At 43.4% G+C, this 18,762-nt stretch overlaps 1 protein-coding gene across 12 annotated transcripts in view; it reads left to right on the top strand.

Moving 5' to 3' along the window:
* Nucleotides 1-18,762, top strand: part of Dgki (diacylglycerol kinase iota) — a 425,847-nt gene that overhangs the window by 148,633 nt on the left and 258,452 nt on the right. For all 12 annotated transcript variants that reach the window (XM_078040589.1, XM_078040592.1, XM_078040591.1 and 9 more), the window contains exon 3: nt 892-987. In XM_078040589.1, the coding sequence (XP_077896715.1) occupies nt 892-987 (96 nt within the window). The remainder of the gene's footprint in view (nt 1-891; nt 988-18,762) is intronic.

The raw sequence follows: 18,762 nt of genomic DNA, 5'->3' as shown, positions 1-18,762 counted from the left end.
TCTTTGTGATTAATATAATACAATGCTTTCCCTAACATATTGGAACTCTTTTTTAACCAAATAAAGAGTTAATATACAAATTCATCCTTTCCAATGTAATGTGTTATAAGAAATATGGATTTCTGTTCATGGTACTTTAAAAGACAAGTGTTTACACTCCTCTCTCCAATTAAACCCTGCATATTTTGGGAGAGTAGGGCTGTTGCTCATTATATCATACATCAGAGGGTGAGCCCTGCTCACTCTCAGAAGTTGTGACTATTTTTAGAAACAATAAAATTATTCAGTTTGAAAATTTAGAATTAATTGGATGGAAGGCCTTACTGAATTAGTAAAATATTTGAGTCAGTAGAAATTTACTAATGCTTTGAGTATCAGGGACTTAAACTAAGTTTTAAGAAAACTCTGTCCTGAGAAGTATAATTTACCCACTGCTTATACAAATGTTTTTTTTTTTGAAACAGTCTCAAAGTACTTTAATACCACTATTGTCCTTCTAACTCACTAAGTTAAGGCAAATTTTAATAGAGTTTTGATCTCAATTGTCATGAAATTTGCAGCATTGGGCCTGGATAAGTAAGGCTTAACATGATACTATTTAGTGATTTTTTTTTTCTCATTTGGGTTGAATATATCTTTCAAAAATGACCACATATTTGAAATAAATCAACTTAAGACCCTGTGTCTATTTTGGTCATAGCTCAAAGAAAGTTTTCCAACACCTTTTCCATATCTAGACTCTCAGTAGTATCCACTCTAGTAGTATTTTAAGTGGTCCTAGGAGAAGTGCTTAAACTCCTTGGGCTAACTTTCCTGTATCCAAATAGAAGTTTAAAACTCCCTCTTTGTCTCTGAAGAGAAAACTGAAGCCGCTGGGTCTTTTCCTTGCAGGAGAACGCCGTGAACGGGGAGCACCTCTGGCTGGAGACCAATGCCTCAGGTGACCTCTGCTACCTGGGAGAAGAGAACTGCCAAGTCCGATTTGCAGTGAGTGTGTCCTAGGCTCCTGCTCTGTCCCCGGGGAGGACCTCTGGGTCTGAGGGCAGAGGGGGTCTGGTGCCTGGATTTCCCAGGAGGGTCCTTGTGAGGTAGAAAACTTTCTGGAGGCTTTCATGGTTTACAGAGCATTTACGAAGTGAACATAGCTTGCAGGTTGTCAGTTTTTGTGGCTTCAGGGTTTGACTGTACAGGTGAGACCTTGGTGTGACAATGGTGCTTAAGGATGACACCCAGGGTAGGTTTGTGTGTGTGTTGGGGCTGGGGAGAGGGTGCATGTGAAGGAGGGAGGGTTCCTTGTGTGAGGAGGAAGGGGGTAATCTCTTCCATGTGGGGTCCAGCATTCCTGGAGGGAGAAGAAGAAGTGGCGTGCAAGCACCTGTGCTGGAGGGCGGTGTAGGCTTAGCAACTTATCCCCACTGTTCTGGACAAGATCAGTATCCAGGTCAATCAGAGCATTTTTTTGCTTATTAAAATTTACTTTGTGTCCCTATTGAGAACAGTCTGTTTAAGTTTAAAATTCCTTTTAGGTTCTGTGAGAAAAGCCCATGGGCCATGCATACAGTGCTTTATGAAGGAACTAAAACTTTAATGTTGGGAAAGTGAAGTTAAAATTTTTGCCTTGTTTAAAATTATTGGTCTAAAAAGAAAGTGATGGGAAACTTCAAATAGGAAAGAAAGAAAGAAAAGAGGTGCTCCTTCATATTTGATAATTTACATAGTACTTAAATTTATGAAAAATTTGGAACAAAATGTAGGGCATTGAAATTCAAACATGTATGTGTCTGTTAATAACTAATGAGGAAAAATTGAGGTTTTGTCAAAGTTGATAGAAGATACTTTTATCAGGCTGCCTAGAGTGGCCAAGTCCCAGAACCAAGACTTTTACATCACATTAGCAGCTTTGACCCCTAGAAGAGGTTTTACTTGGAAAAAAATTTAAGGTTGGGGTGCGGGGAAGATCAGGTTTTTCTTGAGTGAATTTAGGAATAGTAAAAGGTCAAGGAGGAGCCCAGATGAACAGGGTCTGAGTCGGAAGTCAGGAAACCTGGATTTGAATCTCAGCATGAACACTCACTGTGTGACATGAGAATTCATGACCTTTGGTTCTTGGCTACCTTCCAGGTAGAAAGAGAGTGTAGGATTAAATTATTTTAAACCTTGCTTCGAACTCAGATCTGTAATTAATCGTTTGCATTTCTCTTCTAATCTGGTTGTAAATTCAATTGATTTAAATATCAGCATTTCAACTTTATGCATATGTATTTTTAATTAAAGTATAATTGCATGGAATTTGATTAAATTAGCGAAAGCCATGAGAAGCTCAGCTGTTTGGACTAAACTGCTATAAATAATGAATTAACATTAGGGTCTCAGTTAATTTCATAAACACTGGTCTTGGGATATCAGATAACACAAAATAGAAAAAGAGGAAAGCCACTCGCTTCACATGGACTTTATACTGATCCTGCTGTCAACCAATGGACTAATTTGTTCCAGACTCTGCCTTATCTCCGAATGGCTCCCTTTTTGGTTCTTTTCTGATATTCACTTTGGGGCAGATGCATGTCACCTCCATTGACAAATACATGAATAATCATATACATCCTCCTTCTACCTGTATCAGTAAATAGCACTGCTAGCCACTAATTGGTTATTATTTGGTCACTGATACCTCTAGGCCAGAGGAAATACCAAATAGGATAAAGGGAACTATAGGCTGGAGTATCAGGTAAATCAGCTGTGAGAATCCCCAGCACTGGGACCTCTTGACTCAGTTTACAAAGTGTCTGGAAGATAAAGAGTTTTCCTCCTCATTGATGTTGATTCACCAAAGGAATAAGTCAGTGAGGAAGCGGTGCACCCCACTGTTCCTGAAGACTCAGCCTTTTTACCTAGAAGTGCTGTTTTGAGGATTTGGTAAAGCATTGCCTAGGAGGGGCTCACTTTCACAGTGATGGGCAGAACCGATTAAAAGAAGAAAACCAGAAAGGACAGGAATAGGTGAGTCATAGAAAAACTGCCAATTGCCAATCCATACCTGAAAATCAAAACAAAGCCACCCAAGTCAGAACAACTCTGAAGAGCCAACCTCATGCGCCTCTTCAGTTGGCAAAGGTTTTCCAAGTGATGACACTTTCCGCTGGTTGCCTCAGGCTGAAATGGTTGCAGGAGTGTCGATGGATGCACTTCACAAAATTGGTGGTGTGTAGTAAAGGCTTTAAAAACCTTCCAGCTCTCTCCCCCACCTCATGCCTTGTGAGGTATGTGCCAGCTTTGAGATCACGTTTCCGGAGAGACATTGACAAGCAGCAAAGAACCCAGATGAGAGTGTCCAAGTTGGTTCAGGGTGTGGGACCTAGTGGTAAGGAAAAGCTAAAGAACCTGGGTTTTGACTGAGTATTAAGGAGGGAGGGTAGAGAGAGGTCTTCCAGGATATTTAAAGCCGCTGTGAAGACTTGAGTTTGGTATCAGGGAGATGGAATAAGTTGTCTGCCTAGAATCCACTGACTGACGGTGGATCCACACTCTGTGGTGCACAGACATCACCTGGGAAAAGCCTGTGAACCATGTACATGACTGTTTCCTGCCTTGCTCCAAATGCTGATTTAGTTATGCCTAGAGTTGGACCTGAAAGTCTGGGATTTTAACAAGCATCTCAAATATTCTGGTGCAGATGGTCCACAAAGTTAACTTCAAGAAATACTATAGTATAAGTATGTTAACAAACAGAAACCGTCCTGCTGTCCAGATGGTCCAGCTGGAGAAATGGTCTCAAAGGATGTGTCCATGGATAATCTGAATGACCATCTTCCAAGGATGCTGGAAAGGAAAAATGAGCACCTGCTGTGGACAAGGGTCAGACAAGAGGAAGCCCCCAGTTTAAATGTCCTGTTAGCAACTTTCTTAGATTTTGTAAAAGAACCCTGCATCCTTACACTGTGTATTACATTCTCATTTCTTTCAGCTCACCACTTTTGAAGAATGGTCACCTGTTAGGGTTGGGATCAAATTACCATAACCAGGAACCAGATTCTGCCTGCAGGCTTCTAAACAAAGTTCAGGCATCCTGCTTGGGGGAAGAGACAATCCATCACTGAAGAGAGGCCTGTGCTCACTCTTTACCCTGTTTTAGCAAAGCAAATGTCACAAGTAAACGTTAAGAGAAGGAAGAAGTCGGTGTGGGCTGAGGTAGACAGAGGCCACATCACAGAAATGGTGCTGGAGTTCAGCTTTGAAAGACGGCTAAGTTTTACATAAGTGGAGTTGGGGAAGGAGAACATTTTGGGGAGGGAGAACAACAGGAACAAACTCAGAGGCAGGAGCAATCTCTGAACAAGAGAGACAGTAACTGTGAGTCACACATGAGCACGTCAAAGGGCCTCTGTTAGGGAAGCATAGAAGGAATGCGGTGGGGGTGTTTCCATGTTTTCTGAATCAAAACTTGGAGCATGGATAAATGTTGGTATAACTATGGAATACACTGTCCACACCAAGACAATGTTGAAGGTGAAATTGGCCAAGGATGATAATGATGCGGTGGCATTAGGGGTTAGCCACAGCTGCATTAGAGACGCTAAGGCAGTTACTGTAGCTTACAGGGACGTCAGAGCATCTATTAACTAAGCTCTCCTGCAAAGCCAGGGCCTCCTGCTGCCATATGGATCAATAATTGGGCACTGATATTGGAGGATATTGAAAATAAGACAGTGACCTCAGAGAATCTCGGACTGTTACAGGAGTTTGCTCCAAGGCCTCAGGGCTGAACCACATGATCTCTAAAAATCTTTCCTCTTCTATTCTCTGGTGGCAACATCTAATACAGTAGAACTGTGAGCAGATATTTACAGGGTTTAAGCTGGTTCCCAAATCAGCAATAGTTTCCAAATTAGTAACTGTTTCTTTTTCTGGCTTAGGGAAGAGAAAAAGATGTAAAAATAATGAAACTGGAGTAGAAAGGATCACTGTTTTCCAACCTGATTATAGAAAGAAAAACCTGAAATAAAACTCCAGTCAGGACCACTTCCACTTAGTAACATTGATTGCTATTTATATTTCTTCATCTGTGTATTCTGTCAGTGTCTGTGGGCTGAGGACCCAGCACCAAGGAGACAGTGCTTGAGACAAGTGCCTAGAGTGACAGCTTCTTACCTGTAACTCACACCCTGACTGGTTAGTGGATACTCTGATAGCAACATCTTATGCCCCAGTGATGGTGTGTACAAAGAGCTCCAGCCAAGTGTCTGTACCCAGAGGAACTTCCCCCTTCACTAAGAATCTAGAGAGCTCAGGCCAGTGCACACCTGGCTTCCCACTTGAAGGTCACCTGCCCACGTAGATCTTCAGACATACATGCCAAAGTTGGTCACATGGGCTGGGCAGGCAGAGACGGACAGCCCACAGTTCTGGTTATCTTCTGTGTGAACTGTAGACACAACATTTTATCTCTTTTTGCTTTGGTTTCCAGATTTAAAGCATTGTAGTTAAGGTTGACCTCAGAGACCATCATTTCTGAGAGAGCATTGTACTCCTGCAGGACACTTGACTCCTTCATTTTACATTTTAAAATGTTGACTCCCAGTCTGGATATGTTGCATGTAATGTGTGCTATGGGCATAAGATATATCTTAAAACTAATGAAATGTTTCTGCAGATGATTCTGTAAACCTTCAAGATAGAGAGCCACTGATCAACTTCATAAAGAGTGTCAGGACCAAATGAGGTGGTCTGGGTTTTGCACCTGGCAGATCCTGGCAGTGTAGTGAGTTGAACTATGTACTCCAAAGAAGAGGTGCTGACGTCCTAATGTCCCCGACTTTGGAATATGACCTTATTTGGGAATGGGGTTGTTGTCAATGTCATTAGCTAGGATGCAGTCATCCTGGAGCCAGGTGAGCCCTGGTCTCATGACAGGAGAGAACAGACACAGAAGCACGCAGGGAGAAAGCCCTGTGATGACGAAGGTCAAGAGTGGAGAGATGCAGCTCCCAGCCAAAGAGTGACGAGGACTGTAGGCTGCCATCAGAACCTAGGGGAGCACCCAGGAGGTGTGCAGCCATGTTGACACCCTGATGTTGGTACTTTGTCAAGGCAGCAGCCACTCTGTGAGGTGCGGATTTTATCTAGCTGTGAAGATATCTCCAGATCCACATCAGTTTACGGGTGCATGCACAGGGACACAGGTAAAGCAGCTGTGAGTGTTTAGGTGGAGGGACAGGTGGTTTCTGGGTAGGTGAATAGATAGGTAGGTGTCAGCAGCTGAGAGCTGCAAGAAGAGAGTAGGTAGATGGTTAGGTGAGTGAGAGCGCGTAGGTTGTGTGAGAGGAAAAGGGAACTGTCAGACTTCAAAATGCCGCTACCAGATATATCTTCTCTATTTTTAAATGTGCTTGTGTCACCTTCTTTTTGTGGGTAGGCGAATAGGCTCTGTTTTCCTTTTGCTATTGTTTCACTCACGCATTTTGCTTTAGTCTTTTCCTTGTGGGTAATGTCTGGTGAAAAAAGGCTAACCCCACCTGCAATACCTGACCTTCATCCTGAAGTGCCTTCCAGTGTTTCTGGCAGTTTGACAGATAATGTGGTTTCATTGAGATTAAGAGTCAGTGAGTCTCATTTCGTGGGCCATGTGGCAAGGGGGTCAGCAGAGTGGAGAGTGGGAGTCATGGCAGATCTAGAGATGAAAAGATCTGGATACAAATCCAGGCTCTGCTCCACTGCTCAGAATCTCGAGTTCCTCTACAAAATAGTGATAATTAGCACTACCTACTGGTATCAGCACAAAGATGAAATTAATTAACAAATGTTCACATTCTCCTGCCTTCTCTTTTGTTCCCACTTACAGTTCCATGTCATTAAGTTGAAAAAGGTAAATAGTTGTTGGTTGGACTTTGGTTTTAACAAGACCTTATGTTTGGGAGGGCTCCATGTAGTCCCAACATTAAGACTCTTCTTCCTCCATTTGTCACTTTGCTTCTGTGTATAACACCCATATTCTTACTAGGTCATGGGTGAGACCAGTTGGGTGTGACAAATCAAAGCGACATTTTCTGGGAAACCTCTCACATCCTGTGTCCTCTTTCAGAGGATTGGAAGCCTCATCATTGCCTATAGTGTGATATCACAGTATCTGCCCACAGAGATGTTTGCTATGGTCTTGGGTTTTGGGAAGACACTGGAAAGAAGTGTCTAAACTCTCTGTCCTATTTGAAGAAAATGTTCATCTTTCTGCTGTTTAAAAATTAAAATGACCCCAAACTGTGTTACCCCTGGTTCATTTCATCTCGGGAAGATGGGAGCATCCAGCAGCAGAATGTACAAATGCAGATTCCCATGCATCTGCGTCTACAGATAAAAGGATGAGAGAACCAATACCCAGCATGCATTTCTGGGGACATTCTGCCCATCTGTGTATTTGGTCCAACGGGTGCACACCAGAGTGCACCAAAACTGGTCTCAGGATGTGCCACGATCTGCCTGCATATGGTTCTGTTCTGGGAGCCTCACATGCCAGTTGTCCAGCGTGGCAGATTGATGATCACACCCCAGATGGCGGCTTGGCTGAGCTGGGTATAGGCTGTCAGAGGGAACCCCATGTGTGGCATCAAAGCCCAGGAGGCAAAGCCAACTTTCTGAGTTGTTGGGTGGCAGCCTGAAGACAACATATCCAGGGAGCTGCCAAGGCCGCTGTCTGCTTGAGGACTCACCCACCATTAGGATATTGAGAATCTAATAAATCAAGATGACTCAGACCAAGCACAGCCATCAACATTAGTTTATGACAATATAAAATTCACGGACAGACTCTCTGCTTCTGAGTGACTTGTCAGTATATATGAGTAGAGCTAGGGAGTGGGGGTCTCCTGTGGATGGAATTAATGTTTCCTTCTGTGGATCGGCCAGATGGTTGGACATTTCTGTGAGATAATCCCTTAATATACTGAGAATAGTGCCTGGCACATGTTAGTCATTGTTACTATTACAGCTACTGTGACGGTTCTTATAATCATCATTTAGAACAGAATGCTGTCTGTACAAGTAGGTAACTATCATACCCACCTTATTTAATAGAGAAAGAAAGAGAGATGATACTTAGGATATGAAGCTCAGGGGTCTTTAGGAGTCTGTGACTTCTAGATGACCTTCACCAATGTCTATTTGCACAGTCCATTTTTCCCCCAATCATATTATGGACAATGCTGAACTCATATGGGTTGCTATCAACTAAAAAGGGCTTGTGATCATAAGTTTAGAAAACACGGAACACCTTTTATATACAAGTAAGTCTTATGAAGCTCAAAGAAGAAATTAAGTATATAGGACTTCCAATTTTTTTTTTTCCTGAGTGGTGGGGAGGATTGTAGAACCCATTATTTTCCCCTCAGAAGAGCCCTTGACATTTCATGGGATTTCAATGTCCAGTGGAAAACTACTTGAGAAACGCTCACACATTTCTTTGCAGTTTCCTTAGGACTCATACTCATCTCGGTTCCCTAGCAACAATCCTGGGGGACAGTTAGAGCAGGCAGTTCATGTCTACCCAAAGGTAAAGGGAAGAAGAGTCACCACGGTTTAGTCACCAGCCAAAGCTTTATCGTTTCTTTTTTTACATTGAGCCAAAAGTGTGTGTGTGCGTGTGTGTGTGTGTGTGTGTGTGTGTGTGTGTGTGTTTTCTTCTTAAGAGTTTGAGCATCTGAGAGAATATTGAAGATGAAGAGATATATCTTCTGTAATGACAATTTTAGGCTGATGCTGCATTTGTGTTCATTTGTGTTTGTATGTGGGCGTGCGTGTTTGTGTGAAGCAGTTCTATTGTTATTTAATATTATATGGTCCTGTTACTTAATAATAAAGATAATTTGCATCCTATTCAGCATAGAGTTTGCATGTCACCTAGGTAATGCCCAGGTGCATAGAAACGCTTTCCCTTCTGCTCATGTTTCCCAAAGCCAATAACGCACAATAGTAGATTTTAAGCAGTATTCTTGTTGCTCAGGGGCATGCAATCTTGTCAAACCATTGTTTGCATTAGCAGTTACTCAAAATTTCTGTGACCTCTAAAGTTGACCCTGTCTCTGTTTTCCTAGGAGCTTTTCGTTGTAGTTGCTTCCTGCCTCATAGTCCAGGCAGAAACATATTTCAGAAGGAAAGGATTTAAAAACACAAGGAAACGGAAACCCTGCCTTCATATTTTTATTGAAGGAGGGGTGGGTATTTGATGAAGTAGGTGGACTTTGGAATCAAATGATCTAGCTTTGTATCCGGGGTCTCAGATGTATGACATCAGTCATTGTTTTCACCTCTTGACCTAAATTTCCTATTGGTAAAATGTGAGTAGCAACTTGCTTCTCATGATTGACAGTTGATTGAGGCAATGCATACAGAAGAGTCATTAGCTTGGCAGATCATAAGCACTCAATAAATATTAGCCACTAGAATCATTCCTCTTGGAATGAAAGTGGTTCCATGAACTAAACCCCAGAAGGAAACCCAGAATACTAGATTTGGAGTCTTAGAATCACCTACTGTGTCTCATTGAGGAAAACCTAAGACAGAGCTCATGCAGTGAAGCAACCAGCCGCCAAGGTCAGTCTGTCCCCTGACCCTGACCCTGTTCTCTCTACTCTTTGTGGCACACATCACTTTCTATCATTTTTAAAATATTTTTTTCATAGTTGGACATAATCCCTTTATTTTATGTATTTATTTTTATGTGGTGCTGAGGATCCAACCCAACAGCTTCTATCATATTATTTAAAAAAATATTCGCCCTCTTATTTACTTGTCTCTACCACTGGAACACAATCTCCACACTGGCTGGGACTTTGCCTATTGTAAACTCTTGAACCTGCAGCACTGAGAACAAATAGCTGCACTGATTAGTCGTCTTGTGACTTTTCACTGAAAGAATACATGAGTTCAATAATGTGATTGCTGAGAAAGAGACATGTACACACGGAGACATTGTCACCAGGTGGACTCTGCCATTTAGATATCATTGCATTGATAGTCCAAGGACATTTGAATTCCTGCCTTATTTCTGAGGTTCTTGAGAGGGCAATTTCCTACTCACTACCAGCAGACTGTTATGGGGGTAAAGCACTGTTGGCCAGTACTACATCTTCTGAAGCCCATTTTATTTGTTCCTCGTGAAGAACAGAGACTGCTTTTTACCATCTGTTCGTGGGTGGTCACGGTATGGTTGTCATTGGTCCATTTCCATGGGGTTCTCATGAGACCAAATAAAGCAAAGGTGTCAGCTATCACATGTCTTATGGGTTCTCATCAGTATCGGTCCCATAAGCCAACACTGAAAATAAGACAAAGAAAATAAGAGGGAAAGTAAGTTGTCATCAGTAGAAACCCGGATTCCACTCTTAGCTCTTCTTCTTGAGCAAGTTGCTCAGTATCACGGGGTCTCAGTTCCCTTAGCCCCAAGTGGTTGAAGAGTACCTGGCCTGGCTAGGAACCATGGACATCATACTGCCAGCCACCTAGTGAACTATGGTGATGGTGTCCTCACTGAAAAACAATATGGGTGGCGATGTGTGTACATCCGTGAAAACAGCATTTCAGCTGGAGATACAATGAAGGGTGACTGAAATGTTGATTTTTCTCGGGTGAAACTGGCTGGGGAAGCCCTGTCTTAATTACGTAACCAATAGCTCCAAACAAGGAAAACAGCAATGAAAGGAGAGCTAGCTTACCACTGCTGGTATGGGTTCTAAAGTAATATCTCATATGAAAACAAGTACCCCTAAAGTGTAGGTTAGAAATATTTAGTTGTTGTTTTAAAAAAATTCATCTATTTCCACAAAGTAAGCTGACAATGAGAGCACTTAGACACATTATACAAGTAAGATGGCTTAAATGGTGCTTTCATACCAGCTGGAGTTAAAAGGCAAAGTTTGGCATCTTCTAGTTCCATTAAGCCTCAACTCTCTGCTGTGCCCAAGATATACTACTTCAGAACTGGAGAGAGCCACTGAGACAACCTCTGAGACCCCAGTTCCTGTTAACTTGCCTTCGTTGTGGCTTCTGTAGTATTTCCAGCCCATCCTCACTCCTATCTGTCTGCTTAAAATGTGTAGATGCCCATTCATTTGTATGTGTAGGTCTCTAATTGTGAATTTCTATTTATGATTGTCTGTGTACTAGTAATCATATTTACATACATTTTTTGCACACATATCCACTCTTCTGCTAACCTTCTGTAATATGTATGGCAACTTTGATCTGTTAATACAAAATAAAACTTTGGAGAGAGGCTTAAAATCTAATATGCAGCAGCCACAAGAGCAGTTGGAAAGAGACGGGAAGATGGCAGCACGTGTACTGAAACTCGTGACTGGACCTTCTGGCTTCTGGGTGGAGAAGTAAAGAGAAGCAAATGTGAAAAAGGAAGGAAATCACAGGCAGGTCAGAGAGGACAGGGAGAAGGAAGAGCTGATGGCAACCGGTAGATGGTTAATACTAACATGGCAACATGAAGTATTCTTGGGTAAAATGAGAGCCAGGAAGAAGAAATAGGATGACAGATTTTTGAAGTTTTGAGTTTGTTGACTGAGATCCCTTTCTAATACATCATGACCATTCTGGAGAAGATGAAGGAATGGGTGAGCAGAGAAGCAATCGTCCAGTGGAGAGGACACTGGACGTCATACATTTGACCATCTCAGACAATCGGAGTTTTAGGATCATTTCATTCAGCTTGTACCAACATTTAGCAATTTTTCAGGCCATTCTCCATACTCCAGTATGTTCTGTGTCTAAATAACTGCACCTGGATTTTATGTAGATTTCTTAGATGTGGTAGCAGTACTTGCTCAATTAAGTTCTAATACTTAGACCTCTCTTAAGATTCTTGTAGTAGCTTTCAGCTGAAAGTGAAATCTGGTACAATACTTTGCTGCTTAATTATGGGATGTCTTCTAAGAAATACATCATCGTATACTTGCACAAACCTAGACAATCTGGCCTTCTACACGCCTAGGCTGTATGGTGTGTTACTTCAGATATGCATGAAGTCTGGCTTTGACCAAAATGTTGTTATGCAGTACAAAATTCTACCTATCATGTTTTCCCCTGTAAAAAAAAATTAAACCAAATAAAAAAATAAACATTCAATTCTAGCTTTGAGTCAACATGATTCTAGCAGTGTGATTTACCAAATTGCTTCTCAGGTGAGTCCCAGTAGTTGCTTTTCAGGAGGGAGAAAGGTTTCTTGTATTTTTCTGGCTCTCATATTCAGTGCACAAAGTCTTCTACTTCCCTTGGCTTTCTGCTGCAAGATTTTGGCTTCTTTTATTCCCCCTCTCTTGAATGCAAAATATAAAATATACTGGCAGTTGGGGAATTATAACACTTTTCATTTGTGTCCAAACAATGCCAGGGAGGCACTTTTCTTCTTCTCTCCGTGTGTCTCTCAGGGACCAATGAGTTGACCTTTCTTTGTATCAGGTCCGGTGTGGCCTTGGCTTAGCTGCAAGATTTATGTGCATATCTGAGGTTGCTCAAAAGTGTCTCTAGGAACACAGACACTTCACATGCAGAGTGCTTCAGAGGATGTGTTCCTTAGAAAAGAACAAAACACACTGTTAGAAGAGCATATTAAATGGCTTTTATTACAGCACTCGGAGACAATTCCAGCCGTAGTCCAGTAGGAAACTGAGGTGTATGCTGTCGGCAGGTCAACACCTGCAGCCAGAGTGTAGGATCGAGACCAACCTTGATAGTATTAATTAATCTCCTGAAAGACCCAAGACCAAAGTGTGAGACACTCATTGACCTTGGAAAACACCTGTGTGGGATTGGAAAGAGGGGTGTGCACTCAGTCCCTGCTATAGTTCTGGCTTGAAATATTCCCCTAAGGCCCTTTTGCTAAAGGCTTGATCCTCAGCCTGTGGTACTGTCGGAAGGCAATGGAACCTTTAGGAATTGGGGCCTGGCGGGAGGTGGTCTGGTCCTTGGGAGCAGGTCCTTATAGGAGATATTGAGACTCCACCACTTCTTGTCATCACTTTTCTTCCTAGCTGAATAGACCTCGCCTCCATGTACTCCCACCATACTGTACTGTGTCATCACACCAAAGCAACAGGGCCAGATGACCACTTGCCTTTGAGATCGTGAGCCCCATCTCATCTCCCTTTCTATCTGTAAATTTCCCTTTAACACTTATTTCCATCAACATGATATATACATTGATATATATATGTGTATGTATGTGTGTGTATACACATATATTTAAAATTATATATATATATAAACACTTAATTTTTAGTTTTAGGTGGACACAATATCTTTATTTTATATTTATGTGGTGCTGAGAATCGAACCCAGTGCCTCATGCATGTTAGCTGAGCACTCTCCCACTGAGCCACAACCCCAGCCCAACACGTTATGTATTATACTTGCCTATTTTGGTTATTGTCGGCCACCTCTCTCAGGTAAACAATGCTCTGTGATGTGTATATATACATAAATATATATTTGCTGCTATGTCCCCAGTGCCTGGAAGTCTGCCACCTCGTAGGGACTCAGTGTTTATTAGTTGGCTGAATTAATAAATTGCTTAGCTCACCTTCTCTCATCTCCTTCCTTGTGCTTTGAGATAGTGCTGCAGGCTCTTACCAAATTAAATGATTATCTGTGGCATTATTAGTCTCAAAACCTCTATGGGTCCCTTGTTACCCGTTAAGTTAAAATTTGTAGTTTTTAAAGTCCAGATGTAGGGCCTTGAGGGACCCTATCCCCGTCCACCTTACAGCCTCATCTGCATCACCCCGCCAGGGTCTTCTCCTGGGGAAGGCTGGCTGCCTTCTGGCCCAGTTCCAGCTGTTTCCTCTGCCTCCCAGCCCCTTTGTTGCCCCGATAAGCCTTCCAAGTTTTGAGGGACTAACAGATACATGTGGCCTCCTATGAGCAGCAGTAGCACAGTCACTTCTTGCTCTACCCACCATGGAAGCCCTCAGTCTGCCCCCCCCCAGCCTGGCCCCCCCATCAGGTCTTCCTGGGGATCCCCAGAGGACATGTGATTTGTCAGATGAAAGAGTTGCCCCACAGCAGTGGAGCCCTGACCCTGTTTCCCCTGTGGTCTGTAGAGGTCTTGTGTTCCTCAGACAGCGTTATTATTACTTCTTGCAGGATTGTCCATTATGAGAAGCCCATGTTCTAGTGGGGATTTTGTCTCCTAACGTCTCCAAGACTGCCATTTTTCCCTTCTCCTTTCCTTCTTCTTCCAGAATATCTGTGTCAGGTACTGAACTTGGTGTTGGATTACAGCTGTGTGGAAAAACACAGCAGAATCTCCACCATCCTGTAATGCTAAGATTTTTTTTTTTTAAACACCTGGGTGTCTTAGAAATAGTTCTGCTTTGCTAGTTCTATGGCAACCCCTTATGACACAGCAAACCCACTGTGCACATCTGTGGACGCCCATTGTGCCCGATCCCCCAACTAAGTGCACGTGATCAAACTCAAACACCGAACCTTGTGCAACATATAACTTGTGCAAGTGGACACCCATGAGCCCGGCAGCTCTGTGCCCACCTCACTTACTGAAGCCAGGCTCAGTTCCTTTCAGAAGGCATCAGTGCCTGTTAAATAATGATAACTTTTGATCTCTCTGCTGGAATGTCTTTGATTTTTCAAACGTATACATCTTTTAAGGCTAAATTCAGGAATTGGATTTCTCCTTGAGGCCTTTCTTACTGACTCAGCCTCTGCAATCTTACTCTCCTCTAAATTATACCTTTTATTGTCTGAGCTGTTTCTTTAACATTTCACCATGTGCAGCTCTCTCCTAACATTTTGCCAGCTTCTCCCAAGACAGAGCGTTCTCCTCTGCCTTCTACCTGGAGTGATGTTAGAGTGATCTGTTGACTGAATTTCCACAGATATATTCTGGAAAAGCTGGTGGTTCACAGATTGTTCCAGCCACATGAGAAATTCTCTGTGTGTGTGTGACAGTAGGTCAGACCATCCTGATTCAGGTAGCTGCCACACAGATGTGTTGATACACATTGGAGCCTGGCATAAGGATTTTGGTGCACACATTCCCCCACCCATCTTCCAGAAGTCTCTGCTATTTTTTCCTTTCAGATATTCTGTGATACTTTTGGCATCATTTATCATCTAGGATGTTGATGGTGGAATACCATCTCAGAGGGATTCAGCCCTTACCAGGGCCTTGTCTGTACAGAGGTCACATTTTTACCAACACATGGGTCTTCACAAATAAAGCCTTCCTTTCCAGGCTGAGGGATAGGACCCTCCACAAGTGCCATTCTACTGAAGTCAACCTTCTAAGGAAATCTCCGAGTTTTCCTTGGGTCACAGACTCCTCCAGATATGTGCATCTTGGTTCCTTGGTCTAAGATCATGAGATTCTGTTGCTCTGAACAGATCTGGTAAAATCCCAGGATGTCCAGTAGGCGTGTGCTGGGACCTCAGCTGGCCACCCTCCTGACTTATGTGAAACTGTTATGCTCGAATTCAGGACCCCCAAAAGACCACCAGAGACCAAGATCCATGTTAGCAGCAAAGAAGTATTTATTGCGAGCTAGCTCCGTCCTCCACGCGCACACAACGACTGGTGATGCTGAGAGGCCCTGAGCCCAGGGTTTGCAGCAGTTTTATACACTCTTTGGGGGAGGCAGGGACTTCACATACATCATAGCATCTCTTAGCAAATCATCACACACCGTGGGAAAATCAAATAACAACTCTAAAACATGATTAGCACATTCACTGGCGGGAACAAGTTGGGTAAGGGTAATTGGTCAGTACAAGAGGGGGATTCGTTTGAACTGATTCATTTAATTCACAAGTACGTGCTGAACTACATGGTTTCTCAACTTGTTATCAACCACCATAAACTACTGGAAAGGTCATCTGGCATCCCAGTTATTTTCCCTATATCATGCTGATTGGTGGTTGCTAGCGGGTTGCTATATGTCCTCACCTAGCCTGACTGAGTCAGGGATACCTGGCTCTGCAGATTTCTCCTGTTATTTACAGACAAACAACTCAGCAGGTTGGGTATGTGCCTAGGAGTGCTCTGTGGGTCTTTCCAAGGACAAGGGTCACGCCCCCTTCCTTGGACAGGCTTTGCTCTGAGGTAGAGGCTGGTCTCAAAACATTCCGTGTTCTGCTGGGAGAAAAGAGGAGCCAGATGAGGGACAGTGGAGGCTGGACTTTGGCTCTGAAGTCTTACTCATGAAACTTTCAGATAATGTCATTCTCCATTTTTCCTAATACCAATTTACAGATTGCATCCCAGGCTCCCCAGAGAAGCAGGACTTGCCAAGTATGCTTGTCATTTCTTCTAATGAGGTTTTAAACAAATCAAAGAACTCTTGTTTTCATTTACCTTGGATTATACAGCAAAAAAAAAAAAAAAAAAAAATGTTCTTGTTTTTTGTTGCCCAGAGAGGCAGTCCTCACCTAAAGGACTCCAAATTCCTGACATTCTAAAAGCTAGGAAGTTTCCTGTCATTCACCAAGCATCCCCTTAGCCCCACCCTCAGAGAGAGAACCCGGTGGAGGCCAGCCTCCTGGGCTGCACTGCCCTGCTCCTGCCCTCTCACCAGAGTGCCCCTGTGGCTGAGCCTGGTGGTCAGAAGGGAGAACCTTCTGATCTAGGAAGGCCAAGGGGCTCAGGGAAGCCCATCCCCCAGCCTCCCCAGGGTTCCCTTTCCCTGGGCTTTTTCAGCTTCAGCAGAAACTTCCCCTAGGAGCCCCTCTGAAGCTGCCTCCCTGCTTCTCCCCGTGGCCTCCTGGCTTACAGGACTCAGTAGAAGCAGCAATTCCCTGCCTCAGGTCTGGGGGCTTCACTCTGGTGTCTCTGTCTAAAGTGACAAGCTGTGAGTCCAAACTTAACCCTGGTATTCTGGGAGGCAGGAGCGGGTTCTGGCCTCTGCACCCTCCCGAGCCAGGGAAATCAATGGGTGGCCACAAAGACTCCTGATTTCTGGTGGTTAAACCTGGTGGTTGGGTGAGGGGTGTTCTTCAGGCTACAGCAGGAGATATGTGGTCAGCAGGTAAGATAATCTGCCCTCTGTTTAAGGAGAGGAAAGGTTTGGTGTGTACCTTGTTGGGAAGGTAGCCTTGTCTTACCTGCTCCTTGGGGTCCAACAGCACACTGCTGGGGCCAAGAAACATTGAATTCCAGTTGCCCTGGGATGCAAGAAGGCAGGATCCTTTCATAACCACAGACCTATGAAAGCAACTTACCACGGTCCTGAAGTCTTCAAGTCCTTCCCGTCCCTCTCAACCCATCCTGCCGTTCCCCCCTCTCCTCCCGTTTCTCTTCCTTCCTCTCCTTTCTTTCCATTTTTATTTCCCCCCTCCTTCTTTTTCTCCTCCTTCCCTTTCTCCTTTCCTCGCCTTCCTTTTTCCCTCTATCAGATTCTACTTCCACCAGGAATTCATGATAACTTAGCAGAAATCATCTCTCTTGCTCAAGGGAATTAAAGATCGCTGTCCTATAGCCAGAGGTTGTGGTTGGGAGAGATATGAAACCCTGTCCTGTGGCCACTGATTGCCTCTCGTCTTTCTGTCCTTGGAACTGATACCCCCAGCTCCAGGGCTCTAAAGCTGTGGCAATTTTGCTTCCTTGCTTGACAGGAGCAGCAGTTTGGTGAGGAGCTGCCCCTGCTTGGAAGGCCAGCCGTTCCTGTAGTATGGAAAATGATAAAGGGCCAAGCCAGAACTTTCAGTGTGCTTCCTCTTCTAGCCACGGTATGGCCGCTAGACCAGGCCTGCCAGGCTCAAACATAGCATGCCATCTTGTTATTATGGTTATTTCGGGGATTGCTGGGGGGCTAGGCACCCTAGGCAAGGGCTCTGTCACTGGGCTATCTCCCAGCCCCTTTCATGTAATTATTTAAGTAAAGGCCCATCATGATTTTAGTAGATAAAAGTGAGATGTGATGGTTTTCATCGCTGTGACCGAAATAGCCTATAAGAACAACTTAGAGGAGGAGAAGTTTATTTTGGCTTATGTTTCCAGAGGTTTAATCCATGGCTGGCCAAGTATGTGGCGCTAAGCCCAAGATGAGGCAGAACATCATGGCAGAAGGGCATGCTGGAGGAAAATGACTCACTTCATGACAGCCAGAAAGCAGAGACAGAGAGGAAAGGAAAGGGCACCCGGAAGAACAAGCTTTTCAGGGCTTACCCCCCCCATCCACCCCCTCCAGCCACACCTACCAATCCACAGTTAACACCTAGTCAACAGTCCATTCAAACTAGGATGGACAGATTAGGTTACAGCTTTCACAATCCAATCACTTTACTTCTTAACATTTCTGTATTAACACAGAGGCTTTTGAGAGACACCTCATATCCAAACCATAACAGATGGGATGTGATCTATTCTTAGTTTCTACAAATATGCTATAAAAGCATACACACATGCGCGCACACACACACACACACACAGATTAATGGGTTTATTTTGAATACCAACACTGATCAAATCAGGAAACCCTTACTAAGGGCACTGAGGTTACTCTATTTGAAATTTAAAGTAGAAAGCCCAAATGACCTTTAAATTCACTGATGAGAACAAATTAATACATTTTTACAATTTTAATTTTTGAACATGGACTTAGTGTCCCAGATAATGTTTCTGTTTTCAATTATGTTTTTGTGCTAGGTTCTGTAACAATTGTGTCCCAATAGGAAGAATAACCTATTGGATGATTTGTTACTGACTTGATTTAATTCATCACCTTTCATAGCGAAGGACGAGCTGGCTTAAGTAAG

Source organism: Ictidomys tridecemlineatus, chromosome 2 (assembly GCF_052094955.1).
Source record: "Ictidomys tridecemlineatus isolate mIctTri1 chromosome 2, mIctTri1.hap1, whole genome shotgun sequence".
Classification (NCBI taxonomy): Eukaryota; Metazoa; Chordata; class Mammalia; order Rodentia; family Sciuridae; genus Ictidomys; species Ictidomys tridecemlineatus.
Note: the sequence above shows the minus strand (reverse complement) of the source record. Positions and strands in the feature narration are given on the sequence as shown.